The sequence below is a fragment of the Agelaius phoeniceus genome, chromosome 6 (assembly GCF_051311805.1).
Source record: "Agelaius phoeniceus isolate bAgePho1 chromosome 6, bAgePho1.hap1, whole genome shotgun sequence".
NCBI lineage: Eukaryota > Metazoa > Chordata > Aves > Passeriformes > Icteridae > Agelaius > Agelaius phoeniceus.
Window position 1 is genome coordinate 29,981,354 of NC_135270.1, and position 22,067 is coordinate 30,003,420.

Sequence of the window (22,067 nt, forward strand, 5' to 3'; positions counted from 1 at the left end):
CCAGTATCTCACCATCTGCAGGAATTAGCAGTTTGCCATTTGCTATGTATAAGCAACATTTTTCTTCTTTCTTTTTTACTTTTGGCCACAGTCATGACAGGTTGTGAAGAGAGTATGTGTAGGTGTGCAAGGATCTGAACTTATGTCTTTCCCACCTGGGCCTCTGCAGGGTCTCTTCACACAGGCCAAGAAGTGCACTGCCTGCAGCACTGGGAGTCTAAAGAATGGGCAAACCTCTACAAGAGGAACAAAGTAAGGGGTCCCCCTGACAGAACCGAGTGCAAATGATGCAATCAGTCTCAAATTAAAGCAAGAATTTTTCTTTACATTCAGTTCTGCTAAGAAATGAGAGCAGGAAAAAAAATTAAAAGAAACATTCTCTCTCACCCCCTGCAGTTCTGGCTCATCAGTAAATTTTTGCATACAAGAGCAGCTAATCAAACAAACCTCAAGATTGCGTAAGAAGTTCACGCAGCACAGCATTTCTCAGGCAGACAAACCAGGATCAGATCCTCTGTCTCCTCATCTCTCCATAGACAGGGGTATTTTCAGTAATAGGAATCACAGAATATGGCTAGGGTTAAAAGGGACCTTAAAGATCATCTAGTTTCAACCTTCCTGCTAGGGGCAGGGTTGCCATTCACTAGATCAGGTTGCTCAGGATTCCATCCAACCTGCCCTTGAGCACTTCCAGGGATGGGACATTCAAAACTTCTCTGGGCAACAATCATACCAACCAGTGCAGCCAAACAGAGCTTGAAGTTTACACAGGCACAGAAAACTGGCTTGAGCTGAGAGGGCAGCTCTCCTGGAGTTTGATATTGGGACCAGACTGCTAAGCTACAGAGCATCCCGTGTCCTCTTCTGCATCAAGCAGTTCCTGTCCCCTTCTCTGGCTTCAGTGGAGAAGGAAAAGGAGAAGGGAAACAAAACCAGTCTGTCTTCTTGAGATCAGAAACAGAGTCTCAAAGAAAAAGCCAAAGTGCAAAGGATTTTTGCAGAGGATTTCTGAAGGGCGGGAAGAAGTGCAAGGATAGGTGGTAAAGCAATGGGAGTGGGGGATGGGGAATCAAGGATGTAAGGTTATTCCATTTTACTGTGATTTCCTAGGGAAATGAGCCTTAATGTAATCCATTTAGCTGGCTTCCCTCGCCCCACCCCACAACATAATATTTGAACCAATTGGTTGATTTCCTTTGAATGTGAAAGGGGGGCAATAGGAAATTTTTACATGACTCGTGAAAATGAGGAGCTGCATAGAAGAGAGCCCTGCTGAGGGCAGAGTTTCTAAGCAGAAAGGTCTGGGGTCTGAAGTCAGGAGCCAGCAGGACAACAATTAGGAGACACACAAGGCAGATCTGGAACAAATCTCATTTCCTTTGCTAACCTGCTCAGGAACAACTCACTTTATGGTACCCTTAGAACGTTAAGCTGATCCAGAGTCACCATCTACTTCTGCAGAATTAGTGGTGTCCACCATCCCCTCATGGTGCAGAGGGATCCACTGTAGCTTGTGTTTTCAAGCAGTCCTCACCCAAGAGAGGGGTGAGGGTTGACCTGTCAGTGAAGGCCCCTCACTCTGCTCCTTAGAAGGGAGCCAGAAGGAAAAAACAGCACAGGCAGGTGGGATAGCATTTTTAAGAGCTGCACTGACACCAATGCCCAGCACGTGTTCCTAGCAGAAAAAAGGTAGGCAAACAGCAAATTATGCTTGCCACTCTGTTAAGAGGGAAAAACAGAATATAAAACAAGGAGCAGTGGAAAATAAAACATATTCCAGGCAGAAAAGGAGAAATAAAGTCCAGCTAAGTGAGAAGCCACCATTAGAAAGGAACCTCAGTACACTGTGAGGGTTGTCCTGCCTGGTCCATGCAGTCAGTGAAAGGGAGCAAATCAGAGCACTAATTGGCAGTTTCGTCCTCTTCTGTGACTAAGGGAGCATCAAGCTGCTGAAAAGCCCTGCTAAACAGAAAGGATCTTGTCCTGGTCAGGCTTTAAGGAACATTCAATGTTGAGCCCATTCTTCCCCCAGGGTATCTCCAGGCATCCTGGTTTCTCTCCAGGAAAACTCTAATCCCAGAAATGTTTTCAAAGGGCAGACAGGTAATAAACACACCCAGGACAGACCCAGCCTTTTCTAGTTCACTGCTGAAACTGAAGGTGATCTTAAAAAACTCCAACAGAATAAACCCCATGGTAAAGCATGCACTGTGAGGAAAATCCCCTATCTCCTCAACAATATTCTTGGCCTCTTAAGAGTCCCAAGGTGAGACAAGGTAAGAAGGCAGAGACAGGATCTTGTTCCTCTAACCTGGAAGTTCTCTGTCCTTGAAGGGATCATCAATCTCTGTGCTCTTCGATCTGGCATCGCTTTCACACACTGGGGTCTCATACCTGAAAAAGGAGAACAGCAGAAGCTAAGCTATGTAACATAGCTTTAGTGTCATCACATAGTCACTAATCACAGACTATTCTGAGCTGGAAGGGACCAGCAAGGATCATCGAGTCCAACTCTTAAGTGAGTGGCCCATACAGGGATCAAGTCCACAACCAAGCCATTATTAGCACTATGCTTTGACCAGCTGAACTAATCTCAGGATCAATGGCTTTTTGCTTTGTCTGCTCACTGCAGGGGAAACCAATAAACCTCCAGAAGATATACCACTCTCAAGCATCTGACTGTTTATGGACAGTCAGCAACAGCAGCAGAAGTGGAAAGAGAAAGAAGAACATACTTTGAAGTCCAGTACCAGCTGCCAACTGAAACCCACAAACAGCACAGGGTCCTCTTCCAATTCTTGTGGGCATAGGCTGAAATTTTTTTTCAAAGCCATCCATGCTTTGCAGAATCACTACATCTAGCCAAGTTTAAGTCCCAGCTCTTACTGGTTTGTTTTTGCAACTTGCCACCCCTGCAATTTGTTTCCAAACTCCAAGTGAGAAAATGTAGTTTCAGGTAGTTTCAAGATAGAGAGTAACTGAAAAAAAAATCTCTCTCTCTGTTTTAAAATCTACGCATGCACAACAAGCAGTCTTCTAATTCCCTACTGATCAGGATTCAAGTGGCTGCAACATAGAAGTATAAAGCAGATGATAATGCCACAAAGACACTTGTCTTTTCATTTGTCATGCCCATAATCTATACTCTTAAGCAAAGCCCCCATTCCTTCTACCTCAAAAAGCAAGCCAGAAGAAAAAAAAGGCTGCTTTGTATGAATACTTTAACACAGAGAAAAGTAAGGACAGTAGTTAACGTTCACCAACTCCTATAGAGAGGATAGAGAGGGAGCTGCACAGTAACACTCAACAGGGAACACCACATACAGCATTGCTTGCTCTAGGGAAAGCAGTGTAGAGCTGACTGCTCTAGGGTGAGGAACTGGTTTCATATTGCAGCAGTATTTTTTATACCTCATCTTCTTCAGCCAGGCACCTTCCCAGGCCTGCCTATAGCTCTCACCGTGTGGAAGTACCAGGCAGGGGACGTCCCGTGTCCACCAGGACACACCAGCAGTACCCAGTGGACTGGTGGCACTGCACCGGCTTGTAAAGTCCTCCAGGGGCGCACTCGGGGATGACGATGCCCTCCCGGGGGTTCTGCCTGGCCTCCTCCAAGGCGCTCTGCCTCTCCTGGTCACAGGAGTGAACTTTTTCTGGAAGACAGAAGGGAGGTTGGAAGGGGTAGAAAAAGGAAGCAAATCAAGATCACTTTGCTCAGGTCAGTGGGATATGGGTATCCTTCACATCAGGAGCGTTTTGTGTCTGTTTCCTTCTCATCAAACATCAGTATGTCAACATCCTCAGGGACTGAGGGACTTCTGGGTTGAGAACTTTCTCCTACATTTAGCTGTGACACAACAAGATTATGGACTGAAGACGTTGATGGCTGGCTGCTCAGGATGCCAGAAACAGCAGAAAAAACTCTTCTTGATCACTTGGGTTTTGGAAATGAACTGTCAGGTAAAAATAATTCACTATTATTGCAGCCATGAGGTAAACATTTCCCAGATCGTTTTTGCAAGCTGAGAGATCTTAAATTGTGACTTGTATTTTCCAGTTAAACAAAGGATGCAAACACCCTGCCCTGCCCCTTTGTCTCTTTCTCCAGACTGCAAAACACTCCTCCCTCTTAATACCACCTCTCCAACATGATACCAAGAGAAGCAGGTTATGTTTTAACACAGATTTACCCAGTGCAGACAGCATCTGCACACACCTCAGCATGGAACAGAACGGGATATCTCACTCAACCCCCATTGCCATCACCTCTCCAACACTCTCCACTGCTGTCCTCACCTGGAAAACAAAGGGCACCCAACACTGCTTTCTACTGAGTGGCAGGGAAGGCCCTGTGCCTTAAGAACACAGGAAAGGCTGTTTCCAAAGGTATTGTCAAAGTGAACAGTAGTGGCATGCACCAAAGAACAGGAAGAAGCCCAGAAGTGGCTTCTGCAGCCAGCCTGGCACACAGAGCCCAAGCACTGCCCACAAAGGAGTGTAGGGTGCATGGACACTGCCAGGCTGCTGCCTCTCACATGGACCAGCCATCTAAGGGGCAAAAGAAGCACAGAGTACCTGCACGATGATAAGACTTATTTGGCTCAACAGCCAGAAATTCGCAATTATAACTCTTCAGGTATTCTGGCCTTTTGACAAGCAGAAAAATTATTTCAACTTTGTAAACTACTGAAAGTATGACAGTGAAGAAAAGAAAGCAGTCAAGACAGCTGAAAACACATCTAAGTCTAGGGTAACAAAAGACAACAATCTAACTCCTAACTTTTATCCTTAGGAGAGTGATGAAAAACAGAAGCAAGAAAAACAGCTGTCCTCTTCTTCCCTAGCCTTCCTCTCTCCTGCAGTTTACTGTGGTTTTAATTTTATTTTTATAAATAGGCCACAAGACCTGTAATTCCTTGCCACGGCCAAGACCTACCTCAAGACTTCAATACATAAAATTCTTCCACTGACGAGCAAACCACCCTAGGTTCACCCCAAATATGAAGATGTTTGCATCATCAGCCAGTGGACACTGCATAACCTCAGCATCCTGCTCCCATGACTGGACTGCACACAACTCAGCACACACAAGGCTCAGGCTCCCTCTATTTTGCCTGCCTGTTGGTACACCTTGTATTTTGGTGATAAATTATGCTGTAGAGAGAGTAAGTTTTGTTCCATATTTGGGGAACAGAAGGGTTGCCAATTTACAGCTTGGTAGCAGCAGATACAACAAGAAACTCCAGCAGCTCTGCGCATCATCACCTGAGTACAGCATGCCTGGGTACCAGAAGCATTTTTCCTGGTTTCTAATTGAACTGTAGCAGCTGAAAGAGTCTCAGAGACCCCCAAAAGGTCTCACTCTCCTCAGCATTTCAGATCACTGTCAAGGCTGGGCACCTGAACTTTGCCACATACAACCCATATAACAGAAACACAGAATTAAGTGTCAGTAAGTCTGACTCAAGCAGAGAGAAACTTTACCGGGAAGGAGCAGGAGGGGATAAAGTCAAGAAAAACTGAAAGGGAACTCAAGCCACAGCTGATATTTAAGCTGACTTCACTTTGCTGACAGATTTCACATCTGAGAAGACAAAGAAGAGGAAGAAGAAGAGGAAGAAGAAGGGCAAAAAGGAAGAAGAAAAAAGGAAAAAAGAAAAAAAGAAAAAAAAGAAAGAAAAAAGAAAAAAAGAAAAAGAAGACTGTTCCCAAGATGTACATGGACAGAGAAGTCACTGAGCCAGAGGCCTGCTGGTTCACTAACAAACCACTGACATCAAAGGGCCTCACTTACCCACAGTCTGCTGACAGCAATTCACCTCTTGGCCATCAGGTGAGGCAAATCACTCAGGCAGCTTGGGGGAAGCAAAAAAGCAGGGGCAAAATTTTCTGTCATCATTATATTGCAAGCAAAAGGAAGGAAAACTTCTGCTAAAGAGAACTACATTCCAGGAATTTTTCTATCTAAATCCCAAAAGCTTCCTGAGTGCACAATGTCAAACCAAGATTTCTCAAGTCCTTTGAGTCTTGCAAAACTCTCAGTAAAATTACTCTGAAAAAAATAAAGTATGTGCTAGAACAAAGAAATAAGCCACTGTTGTTGAAATCAAGAGAAAAAAATAATAAATTCCTTTAATGAATTAGTATGTTATTTTACATACATTCGCAGTTAGGTATGCAAATTACACAGAATAAATCTACATATTTACACATTTGTGCTATGGCATAAAAAACCAGAAAAATTCTCTGCGCATATTAACAGAAATTTGTGGGAATTGAACAGTCACATTTACTACCAGAATACATAACTAACTGGGAGTTGTTTCTGTTTGCAGGCTGTTTAAAGACTGAGTGAAACAAATCTTAGAGGCTTTGCTCAGTTGATATCAGACAGATGTAATAATGCAGACTCTGTCACCAGCATTCAGTAACCCCTCATTAACAATGACAGTGGCTCAGCTGAAGTGTCAAGGAGATCATACTTTACTCAGTTCTAATGTACATCTAGAAGTAGCTGCTATGGAAGTTCCTCCCTGCTTTACAGATTTCTACTTCATCTCATTTGCATGATGGAGAGTCCCACATGGCACAATTCTTCTCTGAACCCCTTCCAGATCCACCAAGCCTTCCCCGAGCTGGAGGAGATCAGAATAGCAAACACACTGACTCTGACAACAGCCTTGTGGAAATTTCCTTCAGTGACATCTGTCTGCTAAGCAGAATGTACTAATTAGCACTAGTTCCTGAAGAGACTCCTCCAGGCTACTACTCTAACAGCACTTAATTCCCTTAAAAAATAAACATTCATATTAACATTTGGGTATTCAAAAGCCAGCAAAATCAGCTGGGAAATCCACACCATCAGCTCCCCTAGTCTGGGACTTGGCATGAACTGCATGCAGTGTCACCCTGAAAGATTGTCTCATGGGTAACAAAGGGATCATCAAATGCTATCCCAGCTCCAGGACACTGAAGTCCTCCTATTCCAGTCAAACTGCTTACTGGAAACTTTGCTGTTGTTGCCAAGGCCAGGTTACTGGAGAATAGAGAAAGCCTATGGCAAAGCTAGAAAGTTTAATGCCAGTTATGAAATTAAGCTGTCATCTTAGAAACCAGAAATATATTTATTATACATGCAGGGTACTTAAAAGCCTATTCCTGGTTAATGGGAGTTGCAGGCAGAGAAAGAAAGGTTTTCCTTCCTTGCCTAAACTAAACTTTTCTTAGAGAAAGAACATTTAAGAGAGCAAGTCAGTGGAACACAGTCTTCCTAGAACAAATAATAATATTATACCCATTTATTTATTTATTTTAAAGGTGCTGTCACATTCCACTGCCATTTTCTGCCATCCTTGCTTTGACTTGACCATCAGCAAAGAAACTAAGTAACACTTGCCAACGTGCTGCTGCTGGGGAGTGAAACCTTTGTGAGACAGCAAATCTAGGTTACAAAACCCAAATTACAGAAAAAAACCCAACAGGGAGCATATTCATACACAAAGAGAAGAGTCATTGGCAGAAATATCCATTTTACCTCAACTGTTCAGCTCTAAAATGCTAACTGTTCCTTCTTATTCTTGACTGCTTCTACCACTAATTAAAACATATTTTTGAAGTAGTGTCTCTGAAGCCATGAGCTATGGCAGGAAAACAGGGCTTGGACATCTGCAGTTGCACATTATTTATGCAACTAGATTTTGCCCTAGTAATGGCCTTCTGAGGAATATCTGGTCAGATTCATTAAAAGGTCTCTCATTCCTGGTCCCTTAAGTACACACATTCAAACATGCATTTAATGTCCACACAATAAAAATAAAAATTATGGACAAAGTAAGGAACTTATCTGACTGTGTAATAAACTGTATGGTTATTAAAGAGATGGGGTGCTTGTTTACCTCACAAAGCTGAGAAGAGAGGGTGTCTGGTAGCACCTAGCTGAAGGCTTGTGCTTCATAGTTCTCATGCTCACCCTGCAGGGCTGTGTGCAGCCACTGGGGATGGGGCAGCCTCCCCCAGCTGCTCTCCTGACATGGAACAACTCTCACTGCCACCAAAGCCAAGGCACCAAGCATCATTCACCATGGCTGTGAAGATGCTGTGGATAACTATGGTGGAACATAGGGAACTCTGCCATCCAACCACAGCAGATTATGTTTTGAACTTTGGTCTTCTGCACCTAAATCTTTTCTCATTAAAAGAAGAGGGAGACTGCGGCACCAAAACCAACCACCTTGGAGAGATTCCTACACCCTTCAGAGACAGGATTCTTTCTTCCAAATCAGGCAAAAGAGAGGGTCTAACTTCCCTCTATGCTTCTGCCTGGCCCCAGTGAAGCCATGTGAACAGCCCAACCCCAGAGCTACAGGCTTTACCAGGCAGGGCAGATTTCCTTCTCTTTCTCACTCTCTCCCTCATTTCTTTTGACCAGAAATTCTGTCTGGACCAGCAAAACTTTTCCCATGGAATTCCCACAAAAAGCTTTAGTTTTAATGAACAAGCATTCATCACAAGGAGAGGAAAAGGTCTTTTAGAAGAAGAATTCTTGACCAATCCCCATTGTTAGTGCTGCAACAGGGACTTCATTTCAAAAAACTATTAAAAAAGAACCCTCGAACACATCTCTCCCAAATTTTTTTTTGTTCAACTCCCAACTTTCCTCTCAGTGAGACATTAGTGCAGCATAGAACAAAGGGGAGCAGCATGGATATCTAGTGCCAAGTTTCTATTGACCTCCTGTGCCAACCCAAACATGAGGACTAAGTGTCTTTGTGCCTCCGTTTTCTTTTCAGTGAGGAAAAGTGTTTGCCTGTCTCCCAGAAGAGCTTAATTCGGACAGGGTCAATTTCTTATGTGTCTTTACACTGCTGGGGCAGAGAGCAAGAGCTTTGAACTGGTTATTTTACCATAGCATGTACATCAGCTTAAAGCTGCTTTTACATTGTTTAAGGAAGCTCTAATGTGAACAGGACCCAGGTCCACTCCAGGAGAACAGGTACCTCATGCCAGCAGGGAGCTTACAAAAGCTGTGGGCAGAAAGCAAGTTCAGCACAGGTTACCTCAGCAGCCCAAACCTGCATCCTTCCCTCCTCGGAGGGGAAAGAGCAATTGAAAAGCCTTAAGTACAGACATGCACAAGTGCTGGCAGGAGTAGCAAAGCAATGCAGTAAATAGGCCCTTATTGCCTGTCCCCTGAGCAGGGCTGTGGGTGGAGGGAGAGAAACAACCCCTTCTGTGTTTACTGGGAGCACAATAACAGCTGAGCAAATACGGCTCATGGGGATAGCATAAATCTCTCCACACCTCTGTTAGTCATCAGTACTGATAGCCACTCCACCCTGTTCTGTCTGGGATCATGGTCCCTCCAGAGTTTTCTGGCTAACATGAAGGTAAAAAGAAAACAAACCTTGCAGGTGTTCCCATACTGTACCAGTTGAGCAGCCTTTGCTTTACCTTGGTACTCACTCCATTTCATTTCTCAAGGCACAGGCTACAGAGGAAGCAGATGGTTCATGTTCCAGTGCTGAACAATGCAAAGGTTTAACAGGTGGGTTATAATTTTCAAAAATGCATTATTCCAAGTGGCTCATTAAACTTCAGCTATCCAGGAACACATGCTTCCCCTGCCATTTTCCTTCTGCTCTAGGAGATAAGGCTGCACTGCATTCCTACCAGTGTTATATGAGAAGTCTATTCAATATCTACCCTCTAGCTTGCAAAAAGGAGGACTGGCTGAAGGAAGCACCATCTCACAGATTAGAGCAAACTTAGTGAGGGACTTTCTGATGCACAATTTATGCTCCTTTTGCAGAACCTGTGGGCATTGTGCCCTGCCCAGCAAAGAAAAGAGTGTGCTCCACAGGGTTCCCAACTCACACAGGAATAAAGATACACACTTGCACATCTTGAAACCTGTCAGTTGAAAGCTACCTGTCCTTGCAATTCTAACTGAACTGCTTTTCAAGCAGGCCTTATACTCTTTATACCATCCCATCTCACAAGCAGTCAGTCACACAGTCCTAGCCCTCCCAGAGTTATAGCCAGACTGGCTGAAGGATGGCAGAAAAAGAACAATACATCCTGGAAAAAAACCTGAGAATTATTTCATGTTCATAAACAATGCATTAGAGCTCTGACAAAATTCTGGTTCATTAGAGCATATTTTAAGTTGTGTCATTCTCATAACCAAATGAGGAAAATGCAAGCTACATACAATTACTATGAGATAGCCACCTAACACAGCAGGTTAAGAAAAAGATGCTCTCCAAGACAAGAGGTCTCAGAAGTTCTCTATTCTGAAAGCTATCATGAGACTTGTATCAAATTAAATGACCACTCCAATGGAACAGATTGAACTTCAGGAAGGAATTCAAAGTCATATTGATAAATGGTTTTAAATCAGTGTAATCACAACTTACAAGTACAAACCATAACAACCAGCAAGAAGAAATCCAGCGCATGGGGAGGAGATTACTGGCGAGACAGTGAGACTTGGAAAAAATGGTCAGCAGCTTAGGTAGACCACAAAAAAAGTCATGACATTGCAAACAACAACAAAAAGAATCAAAACAGGTAAGTCCAGCCATGGAGTGTAATGATGGGGGCTTCATATAAGGAATGGGCTTTAAGTACTGGTGATCCTTATATCAGCCCTGTGTACAAGCACTGGGCACTGAGGGACAGGAGGACTGTTTGGCAAGAGGGCATGGGAGAGCAAGGGGAACAGGCAAAGGTCTATGAAACTTGATCTATGAGAGAAGGCTAAAAGAATTCAATTTGTTTAGTCTAAGGATGACATTCAGTCTTCTGAGACATAAAAGCTGTTTTATAAGGAAAAAAAAAGATACTATAGATATTTTTTTTCCTTCCCCATGGGTAGTTCAAGTAGCAGACGGCTTACTTGGAGAAAGACTATTTAGGTCTGATGTAAAAAAGCCCTGATGATTAACTGTTCATTCATTGGAAGAGGCAGTGGGATCTCTGTTGCCAGATTAGGAAAAGGTTACACATGTCAGAGCTGCTATTATTTGGATATGACCCTGGCTTAAAACAGGGAGAGAAAAGCACATAAATGTCTTCAGGTCTTTTTTTCTCTCCTCTTACAGGCTGAGAAGCTCCAGCAGATCCTCAATGGTTGAGGCAACCTTTTTGCTAACACAGACTAAAATCTTGAAAATATTTGATCTGGTTTAAATTTCCAGATTTTGGGGTCTGATCCCCTCTAATGCACCTGGCCTCCATAACCTTTATGACAGCTGTATCTGTGCAGTACCTTCACAATGACAGCAGCTTCCATAGTCCGAGCAGAGAGAGTTTGGCATCAAAACACAGCCTCTTCACTTCTTGACGTCAGAATGGCTCCTCAGCAGTAGAAAAAACTTTCAACCTTAGACACTGCCCTTGTCATTTTGAGACAAAGCTACACAGTCTGTGTTTTTTCTTCCCTAATGCCTCTTTTCCATTTCATGTAGTTTCTAAGCACTGTGAGCTTGTGGAGTACCTAGCTTTGACACAAGCCACCTGTCTCTGAACACATTCATTTTCCCTATACTCCTTTTTCACTGCACTCTTTCCACACTGAGGAATTCTGTTCAATAAAACAAAAAAAGTAGATGTTTCCACTGGAGCTTTAGCATTACTGGGAAACTTTTTTCACTTCCACACCTGTTTTTAATAGTCCTTGGAACAACTAGTACAGCAATTATTGAAAAACTTGCCTAACTCTTCTAGCTAGAGTATACAAGCACACTATTTTTACAGTATTGTTACTCTGCAATTATAGGACACCAAACAGAAAGTCTTTGAAAACTGTCACAGGCAGGTAAAAAGTGGTTCAGACTGGTCTTCCTACCTACAGCAACATTATATTTAATGCTACTATTGGTGAGGAACAAAAGGCAAGAAAGACAGGTTTACAGAGTGATGAGCCTTTTCATGCAGTGACAGAGCAGCTTTTTCCTGTAGTATTTTACACTTTACAAGGAGGCAGAGGGAATTGCCTCTGACAGGAAGCTAGCAGTCACTTTTGGATATTTACCTAGAGTCAGCTGTAGAATTCTCTGCACAGAGTATGCAGGCTTTGGAAGTTCAGTGATGTAACACAGGATTCAGACATCAGCCATGGCACAGAGAAACTGCTCCCACTTCATCAGTGTCATGAGATGGATGTCCAACAGACATCCCCATAGAGGGGTAGGGTTTTCCAAAGTTTTGGAATGCAGCTCTTCTCCTTCACAGCCTTATGCTGTACTAGGCAATATTCATGGCCTTCTTGGACAACTCTGTGGGCAGCAGATGCTCATAGGGATACAATGACCTGTGCTTTGAACCCTTTTTTTTCTTCACTTGCCTCTTTTTCTTCACTTGTCACTTGCAAACCCCACCAGGGCTTTTGGTTTCAGGAGAAGCCTACCTAGGTCTAAACATTTTCCAGAGGTTATCTAGGAGCTAGCAATGACAGTTACCTTGAAACAGCTCCTCCTTAATTGTGGTACCTCAGAAATGTGGTGAATTTGACAGGAACATTTCAAGAGAGGTGGGAAGGTGAGTCAATATGTGCAGCCTTTCTGCAGGCATCAGCATACATTGAAATGGCTGTCTGAAGTGCAGATGCACAAAGGAGCCTGTGCTGAATGCTGCTATTACAAACAGCAAGGAGACTGTGCTGCTAAGGAATTACTTCAGCAAATCAGTGCAGCCCCTTCAATCTGAACCGGCTTCTGCTAAAAAGCAAAACAAACTCCACAAAAGTTGACCACTCTCAGTTTGTGTCTGTATGTTCAGGTAATGCCTGCTGTTGGAGTTGATTTCCTTTCCCTTCCCCACCAAATCCCCAGTGGTTTAAAAAGCAGTGCTGTTTTCTATTTCCCTTTTTACCCCAGCTTCTTATATCTTTGCCCCTTCTCCTACTGCTCCTTGTCCACTTGCCTTAACTGGCAGCTGCAGAGTAGTAGTTATGACTCCACATCTAAAGTAATTCATTTTCTTTCTTTGGGGGATAAGGAGGGGGGAGTGACTGAATTCTTTAGGAATGATTTATCGCACAGCTCTCAGGGGGAGCTTCATTTATTTGCCTAGCTGCATATGGTTTAACACCTATGGTTGCATGCTGATTATTATACAATGTTATTTTTCCCACTTGTATACTTTGCACCTTTTCATAGAGCAGATTAACTGGTCCCCAATGGCATGTTATTTATGACTTTGTCTGCTGGCTGTCTGGGAAGGGTCCTGGTCCTAGATTCTTCCATTCCCCCTGCTCCTGCTCTCTCCTACATACTCCCTTCTTCACCACACGCACCTGTCACACTGAGACTGCGGGAGAATCACCCTTGGGCATCACACATATCATCCTTCTCAGAACTTCCAGAAGGAATAAGAGACAGAGGCCTCCCAAGCAGCAGCCAAGACAGGAAAGGATGCCTGCACCACAGATGGAGTCAGAGGGAAGGGAGGGATAATAAGTAAGGAAGAAACATCACATTTTGGTTTGCAAGGAAACAGGAACTCAGCAAATAAAAGCATATATATTTGTTGTGAAAATGTAATTGAATTAGTAAGTTTTCATTTCATACTCAAGAGGAGCTTCTCTTGAAATTACTTTATTTGGTATCAAGCCAGAATCTAAACTAAAATTAATTCAAAACAAAACCAAAACAAATCCTCACCAAAAGAAGGGCTGGGAGGACTAATGCAAAAGTCTGAAGATAAATAGTTGTGGCAGATGGGATAACAGTCACAGACTTTTAGCCCAATAGCTTTGACAGGTTAGAGGAGCACTGTGTTGGGAGGTACTGGCTCAAGATGCAGGAAAAGAACCAAGAAGGATACATTAAAAGAGGACAGTAGAAAAGACAAAAGCTTTCTGACACACTGGTTCCCTCCTATGAACTCTTGTTCCTAACACCATCAATGACACTTTTTTCCTTTTCAGCTGGGGAGAAATTAAAAAGTCTTTAACTAATCCCAGGTGTTATAGCCCAGAGGAGACAGAAGCACAAAAACACTTACCAAGGAGGACTGCAGACAGCATTAGAATGTCATCCATAGGCAACAAAATTCTCCAATTCAAATGCCACCAAAACATCTTATTCAGACGTCCCTAGAGCACAATTATTCCTGACTATAGCCCCTTTAAAACCAACCTACTCTCCTGACAAAGTAATAGCTATCTCCTTTCCTCAGTATCCTGAGTAACACTAACCAGCCACAGATTTTGGGGAAGAGCCTACAATCCTGTATTAGACATTTGGACAGTAACATTAACAGAACTGGCATTAAGAGAGAGACAGCCAGTTTCAAACTAACACAACTAGTTTAGTAATAATGGAAAATAGGAAAAAAGCAGCAGCAGCAGAAGTCCGTGGTCTCATGTCTTTAAATAACGAGGTGGAAAGTGCTGTGCACCAAGAGTAGGACAAGACACCTAAGGAATAAGGCTGAGAAGCCAGGATAAAGACAAGTGTGGAATTACCCCCATTAATAAGATTGATTTGTTTTTTAAGAACCTCATGTGAATCTACCTGTGGCTCTCTGTTCTCTGCAGTATTCCACATCTCCAAGGCATGAAGAAATTTGCTCCAACTCCAGATAACTGTACATTCAAGTTAGATGCAAGGTCTCCCCACTCTAGAAAATAATATAGGCATTCAAGCTCTTTCTGTTTATCCTCACTTCTGAAAAGGAAAGTTCTAATAACGAATTAAACTCTTGTCTAACCTTGGCTATTTTTGGGGTATCCCACTAAAACTTGAAAAGAGATTCCTTCTCAAGCTCTGTCTCATTACATGTTCATCTCACCTGATCAAGAGGAACTACACAGATTTGCAATATGGTTTCAAGCAGACTCCTTTTTCATGTATGTGATTGCAGAAAGCCTCCATATGGATAAGGGAACTGCCCCATGAGTACATTAGCCCCTGGGGCAGTTACTACCCCTGGTCAATAAGAAAGGCATGCAGGAAAATGGTGTAACTTCCAAACTGAGCACTAGAGAGAATGTTTTTGGGGGTGCCATGGATGTTTTCTTATGTTTTTTTTTTCCTGCAAGTGGGAAAAAAGACACCTTAAGGAACACAGACAAACCAAAGAACTCAGGTCCTGGTAATAACACTTGATATAATCACATCCCACTTCACTGTGCAAATCTCTGGAGACAAACTGCACCCAAGAATTAAGAGACTCCCTTTCAGGTGGAGGGGGGAATACATACAGATGTGAAGTTTTCAAGTTGTTTCCCCCTTTGAAAAGCCCTAAAGTTTGGGCTTCAAGTTGACTCAATTAAGAGAAAGAAATGTGAATGCCACCATTATTGTTCTCAAAGCTCATTCAGTTATACTCTGTCCACTAAGAGCTCCTGACAGGAGGAAGATCTATCACTGGAAGGCTATCAGGATATGCCAGCACAATGCCTGGGTGCCAGAGCTGAACAGAACAGGCCACATGGAATTGGTCCCCCTTCACCAAGCAAGATTTTGAAACAAACAGCTATGGGCTTTTTTGGGGTTTTTTTCTTTTTTTTTTGAACTAGGCACAGCACAGAGAAACCTGTTTTCAGCTGCTAACCTTAATATATTACTCATTCTTCCTTTCAAATAACGTCATTTTCAAAACCCCAGTGACTGAAGAATATTTACTTGAGGCTGCTACTGCTGGTTTCTCCAGAGCTGTTTATTTTTCCATGCAGGGGCTCATTACATCATTCTGTGGTTTTCTTAAAGGTTGTCACGGTAAGCTGGATACAGGCTGGAAACTCTTGCTAACTAAAACCAAATCACTAAGTAGCACAAATGAATTTGGAGATAACCCAACTCTTGAAGTGAGGAAAATCCCTGGATTCCTCAGTGGAGATGGGGTGCTCCTAACCAAGCAGCCATTAGATTTCTTGGAAGTGGAAAACATTATCAAATGCTTCCCTAGATTAAGAACTTAAGAAAAAATAATCACTTTAATTGTTTCAGGGTGAAATAGGCTGGGGGTGAGGGAAAGAGGCCATAACAGTAAAAGTAGAATGAAAAAGTTGCTAGCCATGCTGATTAGAGAACAGCCATTGCAAGAACCCCACCTGAATCACCTCCTGCCCTGGCAGTATTAAAACAACACATTACAGAGAGCAGTAACCAGGTAACTGTCTTGGTTAGCTTAAGGTGTCCATGTACATGCACATGTGGATGTGCGTGTTTGGGAAAGGGGAGAAGCAGCAAAAAATATTTTTGTCATCTTGCCACAACAATATTGTGTTGATCTAGACCTTTCACTTGCCCCAGAAAGAAAAATTTGGTACTTGCAGGATTCATACAGATAGAAAATGTAGTTTTTAAGTGCAGAAAAACCAACTTTTCTGCTGTGCAACAGTCCAGATGTTCATATTTTGGTTCCTGCCTCTGGCTGAGAAGGTTTGAACCTGCATCTCACACTCCTGAGAAAAGGGTGCCATTTAATTCTTTAAGGTGGGCTGGGGTAACAGCACTAGCAATCCCTCCTAGCAATGCTCTTTTACTGAGCACAGAAAAACTCATTGGCAAAATGCCTGGAGACATATAGATTCTCAGTCAAGTGCTCTAATCACCAGGCTGGAGTCATTCTGCTTTTCCTGATTCCTAGCTTAATTAGGATTTACACATGCCAAACAAAATGTAAGTGCTCCAAAAAAAGAGATCAGTTTCAGAAGAACCTCTTCTGTTTGTCAACACTAAACAGAAGATGGAATACTCAGATTTCAAATGCAGCACTCACAGGATACAGGCAGCATGTATTACATGGGGTGCCACCAGCTCTGCAATGCTCAGCTGCCTAGTGGGTGGCTCACCTAACACCGACCAGAGACAATGACAGCAAGCTAAAGAGTCTATTTGACTCCATATAGCAATTCTGAAATTCTCCTCATGGTTGACATAGCAATGGTGCTTGCTTTCCAAGATGTCCAGTGACAGTGCTGATTAGAGAACAGCACACATCCTTTGACAGCAGTATCGGAAAAGGACAGGGCCAGATAATCACCACAGGGAGAAGAGAGATCAGAGCTAAGTGTTTCACTATACAAACTCCAAGGAATAGGAAGTAAAAGAAGAGTTATGCTGGATATTACAAAAAGAAAAAAAAATCTGAGATTGAATTCAGAGAGCAGAGCAATTTCCGTTGGGGAGAAATAAAATCTTTATTATCTAAGGCATTTATGGTACAGTAGAAAATGCTGCTCTCGTTACAGTATAAACATTCACTAGCCCTAAGGCAGTAGATTAGATAACCTACCAGGTCTTTACTCTTTTTTCTCACTTCCAATTTCAATGATTCCAATTAAACTGCTGCAAAAGCATACAAGGGTATATCTGCTCCAAGACTGTAAGTGTAAGCTTGGATAGACAATACAGCTGAGGCAACAACAAACTGAAGAATCTAAATCTTGTGCTAGCAAAATTTATCCTAACCCTCTAAAAATAAATTTTAAAAATGGAAATGTGCTAAGCATTAGCATTTCAAGTTGGGCCAAAGGCAATTAAAAACATCCCCCAGTTTTGCATGCCCATTTCATGACAGCTGTTTCATCATCTACAGCCAAGATAGACTCGAAGACACTTGAAGAAACATGATTCTAAATGATAATTATCCCCCCCAGTTCTCTGCAGTTTGATCTACCTACTGTACATTGCCTTTAACATATATTACAAGGGATGAAAAGAATGAAAGATACCAAACAGGGTGACTAGGCTTCACTTTTTGAAAGAAAAAGGCTGAAGTAGCCCACACTTTATAACACCTAAACCATAGCTCTAGGCAGCATTTCTTAATAATTTGTAAGAAACTGAAATGGATGTGTATCTGTATGGCCCAGTGGGGAAATTTGGGGATAAAAGTTGGCAACTCAGTCTTTTAATGAGACCCTACAGTAAGTGAGCATCAGAGCAATCAGTAAGGCTGAGTCAGATGAACCACATGTCTCCTTTTAGCTTGCTGTATAAACCACCTTTTACACAGCTCTTGAATTTTCCACATGATCATTTCTCATTTGTAGCATGCAGTCACAATAATTTTGTTTAAGTAACAGAACTGACATCAGAAACAATTGAAAAAAGTGAGCAAAAGCAAAGTCACACAAGGAACCCTTCTGTGGACAAAATTCCAGTTCACATCAGGCAGCTTCTTGACTAAACAATCAAAGTGATTGCCTTTACAACATGAAAGCCAGCCTACTTCGGCTCTGTCAGACCAAGAAAGGGTGGAAGACAGACCCTCCTACTCCCAAGTCCCTTTGCAACCCCTTAGCATTCACTCTTCTTTCCATTACAGCTATGAGGTTTTCTGTATTAGAAGGAAAGTTGGTTTCCAAGATAGGTAGGACCCATTATAAAGGATTTTAATATTACACTGTCACCTTCAATTATACTGCCAGTTGCTGGTTGTCCCAGCAGCTGACAAAAACCAGAAGCTGTGTTTGCTCTCCCCTGAAAGACACCCTTAAAGAAGGATGCTGATATTCACATATTAATTTCCAATCTCAAATTTTACACTCTGACTTCATGTCTTCCTTCTTCCCCTTTTCCCGCTCATGTTCATGATCGCTTCTTTGATGTTTTTTAGGCTTTGGTCTTCCCCCATCCACTCCACTACCCACAAAACAATCTCAACATTTTTGTAGGCTCACACACAATTAAACCACCTTCAGTTGTGAAATAATCTGCTCATTTCTCTATCAAAAAATATCCCCTGCAGAGAAGAACCTTGAATTCACTAGCAAAAAAGCCCCTTTTTGTATTTTTTGCAACTGCTTAGACCAAAACAACAGCCCAGATTTTTTAGCCAAATGCCTCAGTTCATATATCCATGCTGAACAGCAAACAGAATAAAGATGACAGATGACTAAAATGAATTAACAGATTAAGAAATTAAGAGATTCCCCAGTTACGGTTTGTGGAAACAAACATGCTTCATCACACATTGATTATGGCCCCTTGGCCACAATAAAGGACCTTATCTGAAATTACTTTGTAGCCTGGGCTGCAAGTAACCCTAGGAGCTTGATAGCTACAATGAAGAAAGAATGAAACAAAACAGATGTGAGGAGCGGCAGACTAGTTAAAACAATAATTTTTTTAGATGGAACCTTACCTGAATTCCTTATATTAGAGCTGTTCATTTTGGAATCTTTGATGACCAAGTGTTTAATCCAAAGGGTGGGTGCTGTGATTTCTGAAAGAATAAAAATAACAGCCTTAAAGAAACTGCAGCAACTAGTAAAATTACACATGCTAGTTACTCAGAATCACTGAATGGTTTGGGCTGGAAGGGACCTTAAAGAACATCTTATTCTAACCCCCCTGCCACGGGTAGGGACAGCTTCCACTAGACCAGGTTGCTCCAAGCCCCATCCAACCGGGTCTTGAATACTTCCAATGATGGGGCAGCCACAGCTTCTCAGGGCAACCTGTTCCAGTGCCTGACCACCCCACAGTAAAGAGGTTTTTCCCTCATACCTAATCCAAACCAACTCTCTTTCAGTTCAAAGCTGTTCCCCCTTATCCTGTCACTACATGCTCTTGTAAAAAGCCCCTCTCCAGCTCTCTTGTAGGCTGGCTTCAGGGACTGGAAGGTGCTAGAAGGTGTCTTCTGAACAACCTCAACTCTCTCAGTCTCTCTTCATAGAAAACAAGATGTTAGCCACAATCATGCCATAGCAAATCTATCATCTTTGTACCGACAGGTTCATCCCCTGGTGAGGTCTTCCAACTCTTATGAACCACCATTTGTAAATCTTCCACAAGGTATCTCTCATTATCTTCCTGTTTCAGAAAGTATATCTCTGCTGGCAAAACTCTTTCTTTCCTCCCTCTAATCCCCACTTCCTAAATTCTCAAAAAGCCTTTTTCCTCAAGACTCAGAGATCACAAACACTGCATTGGGTGCCATAGTATATGCTATTTCCCCCAGAAATCCAGATTTTAAACAGTCAATTCAGACCTTAAATATTGTTTTAACAGCCCAAGAAGGTCTGGCCCCAGTCAGTTCCCTAAAACAAGCAACAACAAAATCTGAAATAAATAGGCAGAGACATGAAGATATTTCTGGAAAGACTTGAAAGGAAGTCTGTTAAAGAAATAGGTTTTGGTTAGAAAAGCATGTCTGATGCACTAACCAAGACATTCAAACATAAATTTTGGAAAAAAAGTGCTTAGAGCACCTCCTCTGAGGTGTTATAATCAACTTCAAAACATATCTGAACCTGCCTTAAGCCACAGAAATTACATAACCTCAGCATTTGATTAGAACTGAGCAAAGCAGTACTTGCTATCATGGGCTAGAGCACCTCATGTGACATTTTCAGGACTGATACTTTCTGAAAAAAAATTCAGTTTCCACTTCCTCTAAGAACTTTTCACAGGAGTTTTCTTGCTTCCTTTTTGACATTTACATGGATCTGCTCAGCAAAGGGAGAAGCTGGCTGAGTAAAGAGAAACTGATTATAAATTAAAAGAACATGGGGAAAAAAAAGAAAATTAATTTCTCCTTCCTAAATATTTTCAGCCACATTGATTGAAGGCATCATAGTAATTGTGTTTAGGGCATTTTTTTCACAAGGAAGTATCGATTGAACACTGTTAAACAAACTTTTACTGCTGCTGGAATACAAAAAACTGTCTTATCTGCTAGTTTCACTACACTATTTTATCAACATTCAGCCATCATATGCTTCTATAAATACATACACCTGCATGCTTTGGTTTAATGACTATTTCTACTTGTGTGCTTCTCCCCTTCCTAGTTCTTACCCAAAGTTTAATTTGAGGTAGTTCTCCCCAAAAGGGGCTTAAACTCCTAAATCTGGGATGAAATTTAGCTCTGACTCTGCACCATATGGACCAGGTATGTTTACAGCTGAAAAATGAGGGACAATCAAAGTCAATAGATGCTGAAGAATGATGAAGGCCTTTAGAAATACAATGGTGTACATCTTTCAGTGAGGCTGAAAGGTCTACAAAAAGCAATTCTGTGAAAAAGAGAAATATAAAGAAAAGGAAATTAATTCCTTGGAATCTACCATAAAAATGTATTTTCAATCCAAGTAACCTGGCTATCTTTTTGGATTACAGGCACCTCTGAACAACAGATCTGTGGAAAGAGTGGATTCCCACTTTGAATTAAGAGGCAAAGTTTACCAAAAAGAAGAGATGTGTAAAAAATATATCTTTAGGAAATTATTACTCCTTGCACATGGAAACTAAAGAGATGGTGAAAACAAAATAAGAGAGCCTAGAAGTTCAGGAGAGAGTATAACATTTTAAAACTATACCAAGGACATTAATAAAACACTCTTCAGCAGAGGAGAATCTTGTCCTAAAAAAAGATTCACTAGAAACATCTCTAAGATCTGCATTATAATAATATGAAATAATTTTTAGAGAGATGGCTGTGTTATGATTCAAACCTTGGATGGGAGAATTTAAGTTATCTGATTGACATTATCTCTGGCACTGCTCTGTTATGCCCTCAGGGCAGATGGTAGGGAGTGGGAGGGGAACTTATGCATGAAATGCGAATTTTCATTATCCTCTAATGTAGATGAAAACATGGGAAAGGTGAATCTTCATCTTAGAGTTGCTGAAGTCCAAGAGTTATCACACATTTCAGGGACAGCTGAGTGTATGTAATGCCCTTTGAAAAAATTCAGCCTCTTGTGTATGGAAGGTACCAAAGGCAAAACATGAAAAAAACCCTACATGGTTATTGTTCATTCATGTTGGTACCAGCTCCACCCTGGCTGCCTGGCCTCGAATATATAGGTTTACAGGAACCCATCAGTTCTCAAATTCACTGAAGTGGAATGGGATCTGAAATTTAATGCCTTTGAACATCTATGAAGATTTCAGACCTGACAGGTGAATGGATAACTGTTTTGCTCTTTTCTGTCATTTGTGTCAGATATCGAGTACAAGCCATTCCTCAGGAAGACCTACCCAAGCCACTGCGAGAGTCTTCTAGTGAAGTATCACAACATGTTTGCTCAGATAGGATCAAGGGATTGTTCAGGATGACATCCTGAGGTGTCTGGTCCAACCTTCTGCTCCAGACAGGGTCAG

General features: G+C 42.0%; 1 protein-coding gene across 7 annotated transcripts in view; it reads right to left on the reverse strand.

Annotated features, from left to right (window-relative positions):
• Window positions 1-22,067, reverse strand: part of SMOC1 (SPARC related modular calcium binding 1) — a 128,867-nt gene that overhangs the window by 23,899 nt on the left and 82,901 nt on the right. For all 7 annotated transcript variants that reach the window (XM_077180285.1, XM_077180284.1, XM_077180282.1 and 4 more), the window contains 3 exons: window positions 19,102-19,182; window positions 3,461-3,653; window positions 2,312-2,394 (listed from right to left, as the gene is read on the reverse strand). In XM_077180285.1, the coding sequence (XP_077036400.1) occupies window positions 2,312-2,394; window positions 3,461-3,653; window positions 19,102-19,182 (357 nt within the window). The remainder of the gene's footprint in view (window positions 1-2,311; window positions 2,395-3,460; window positions 3,654-19,101; window positions 19,183-22,067) is intronic.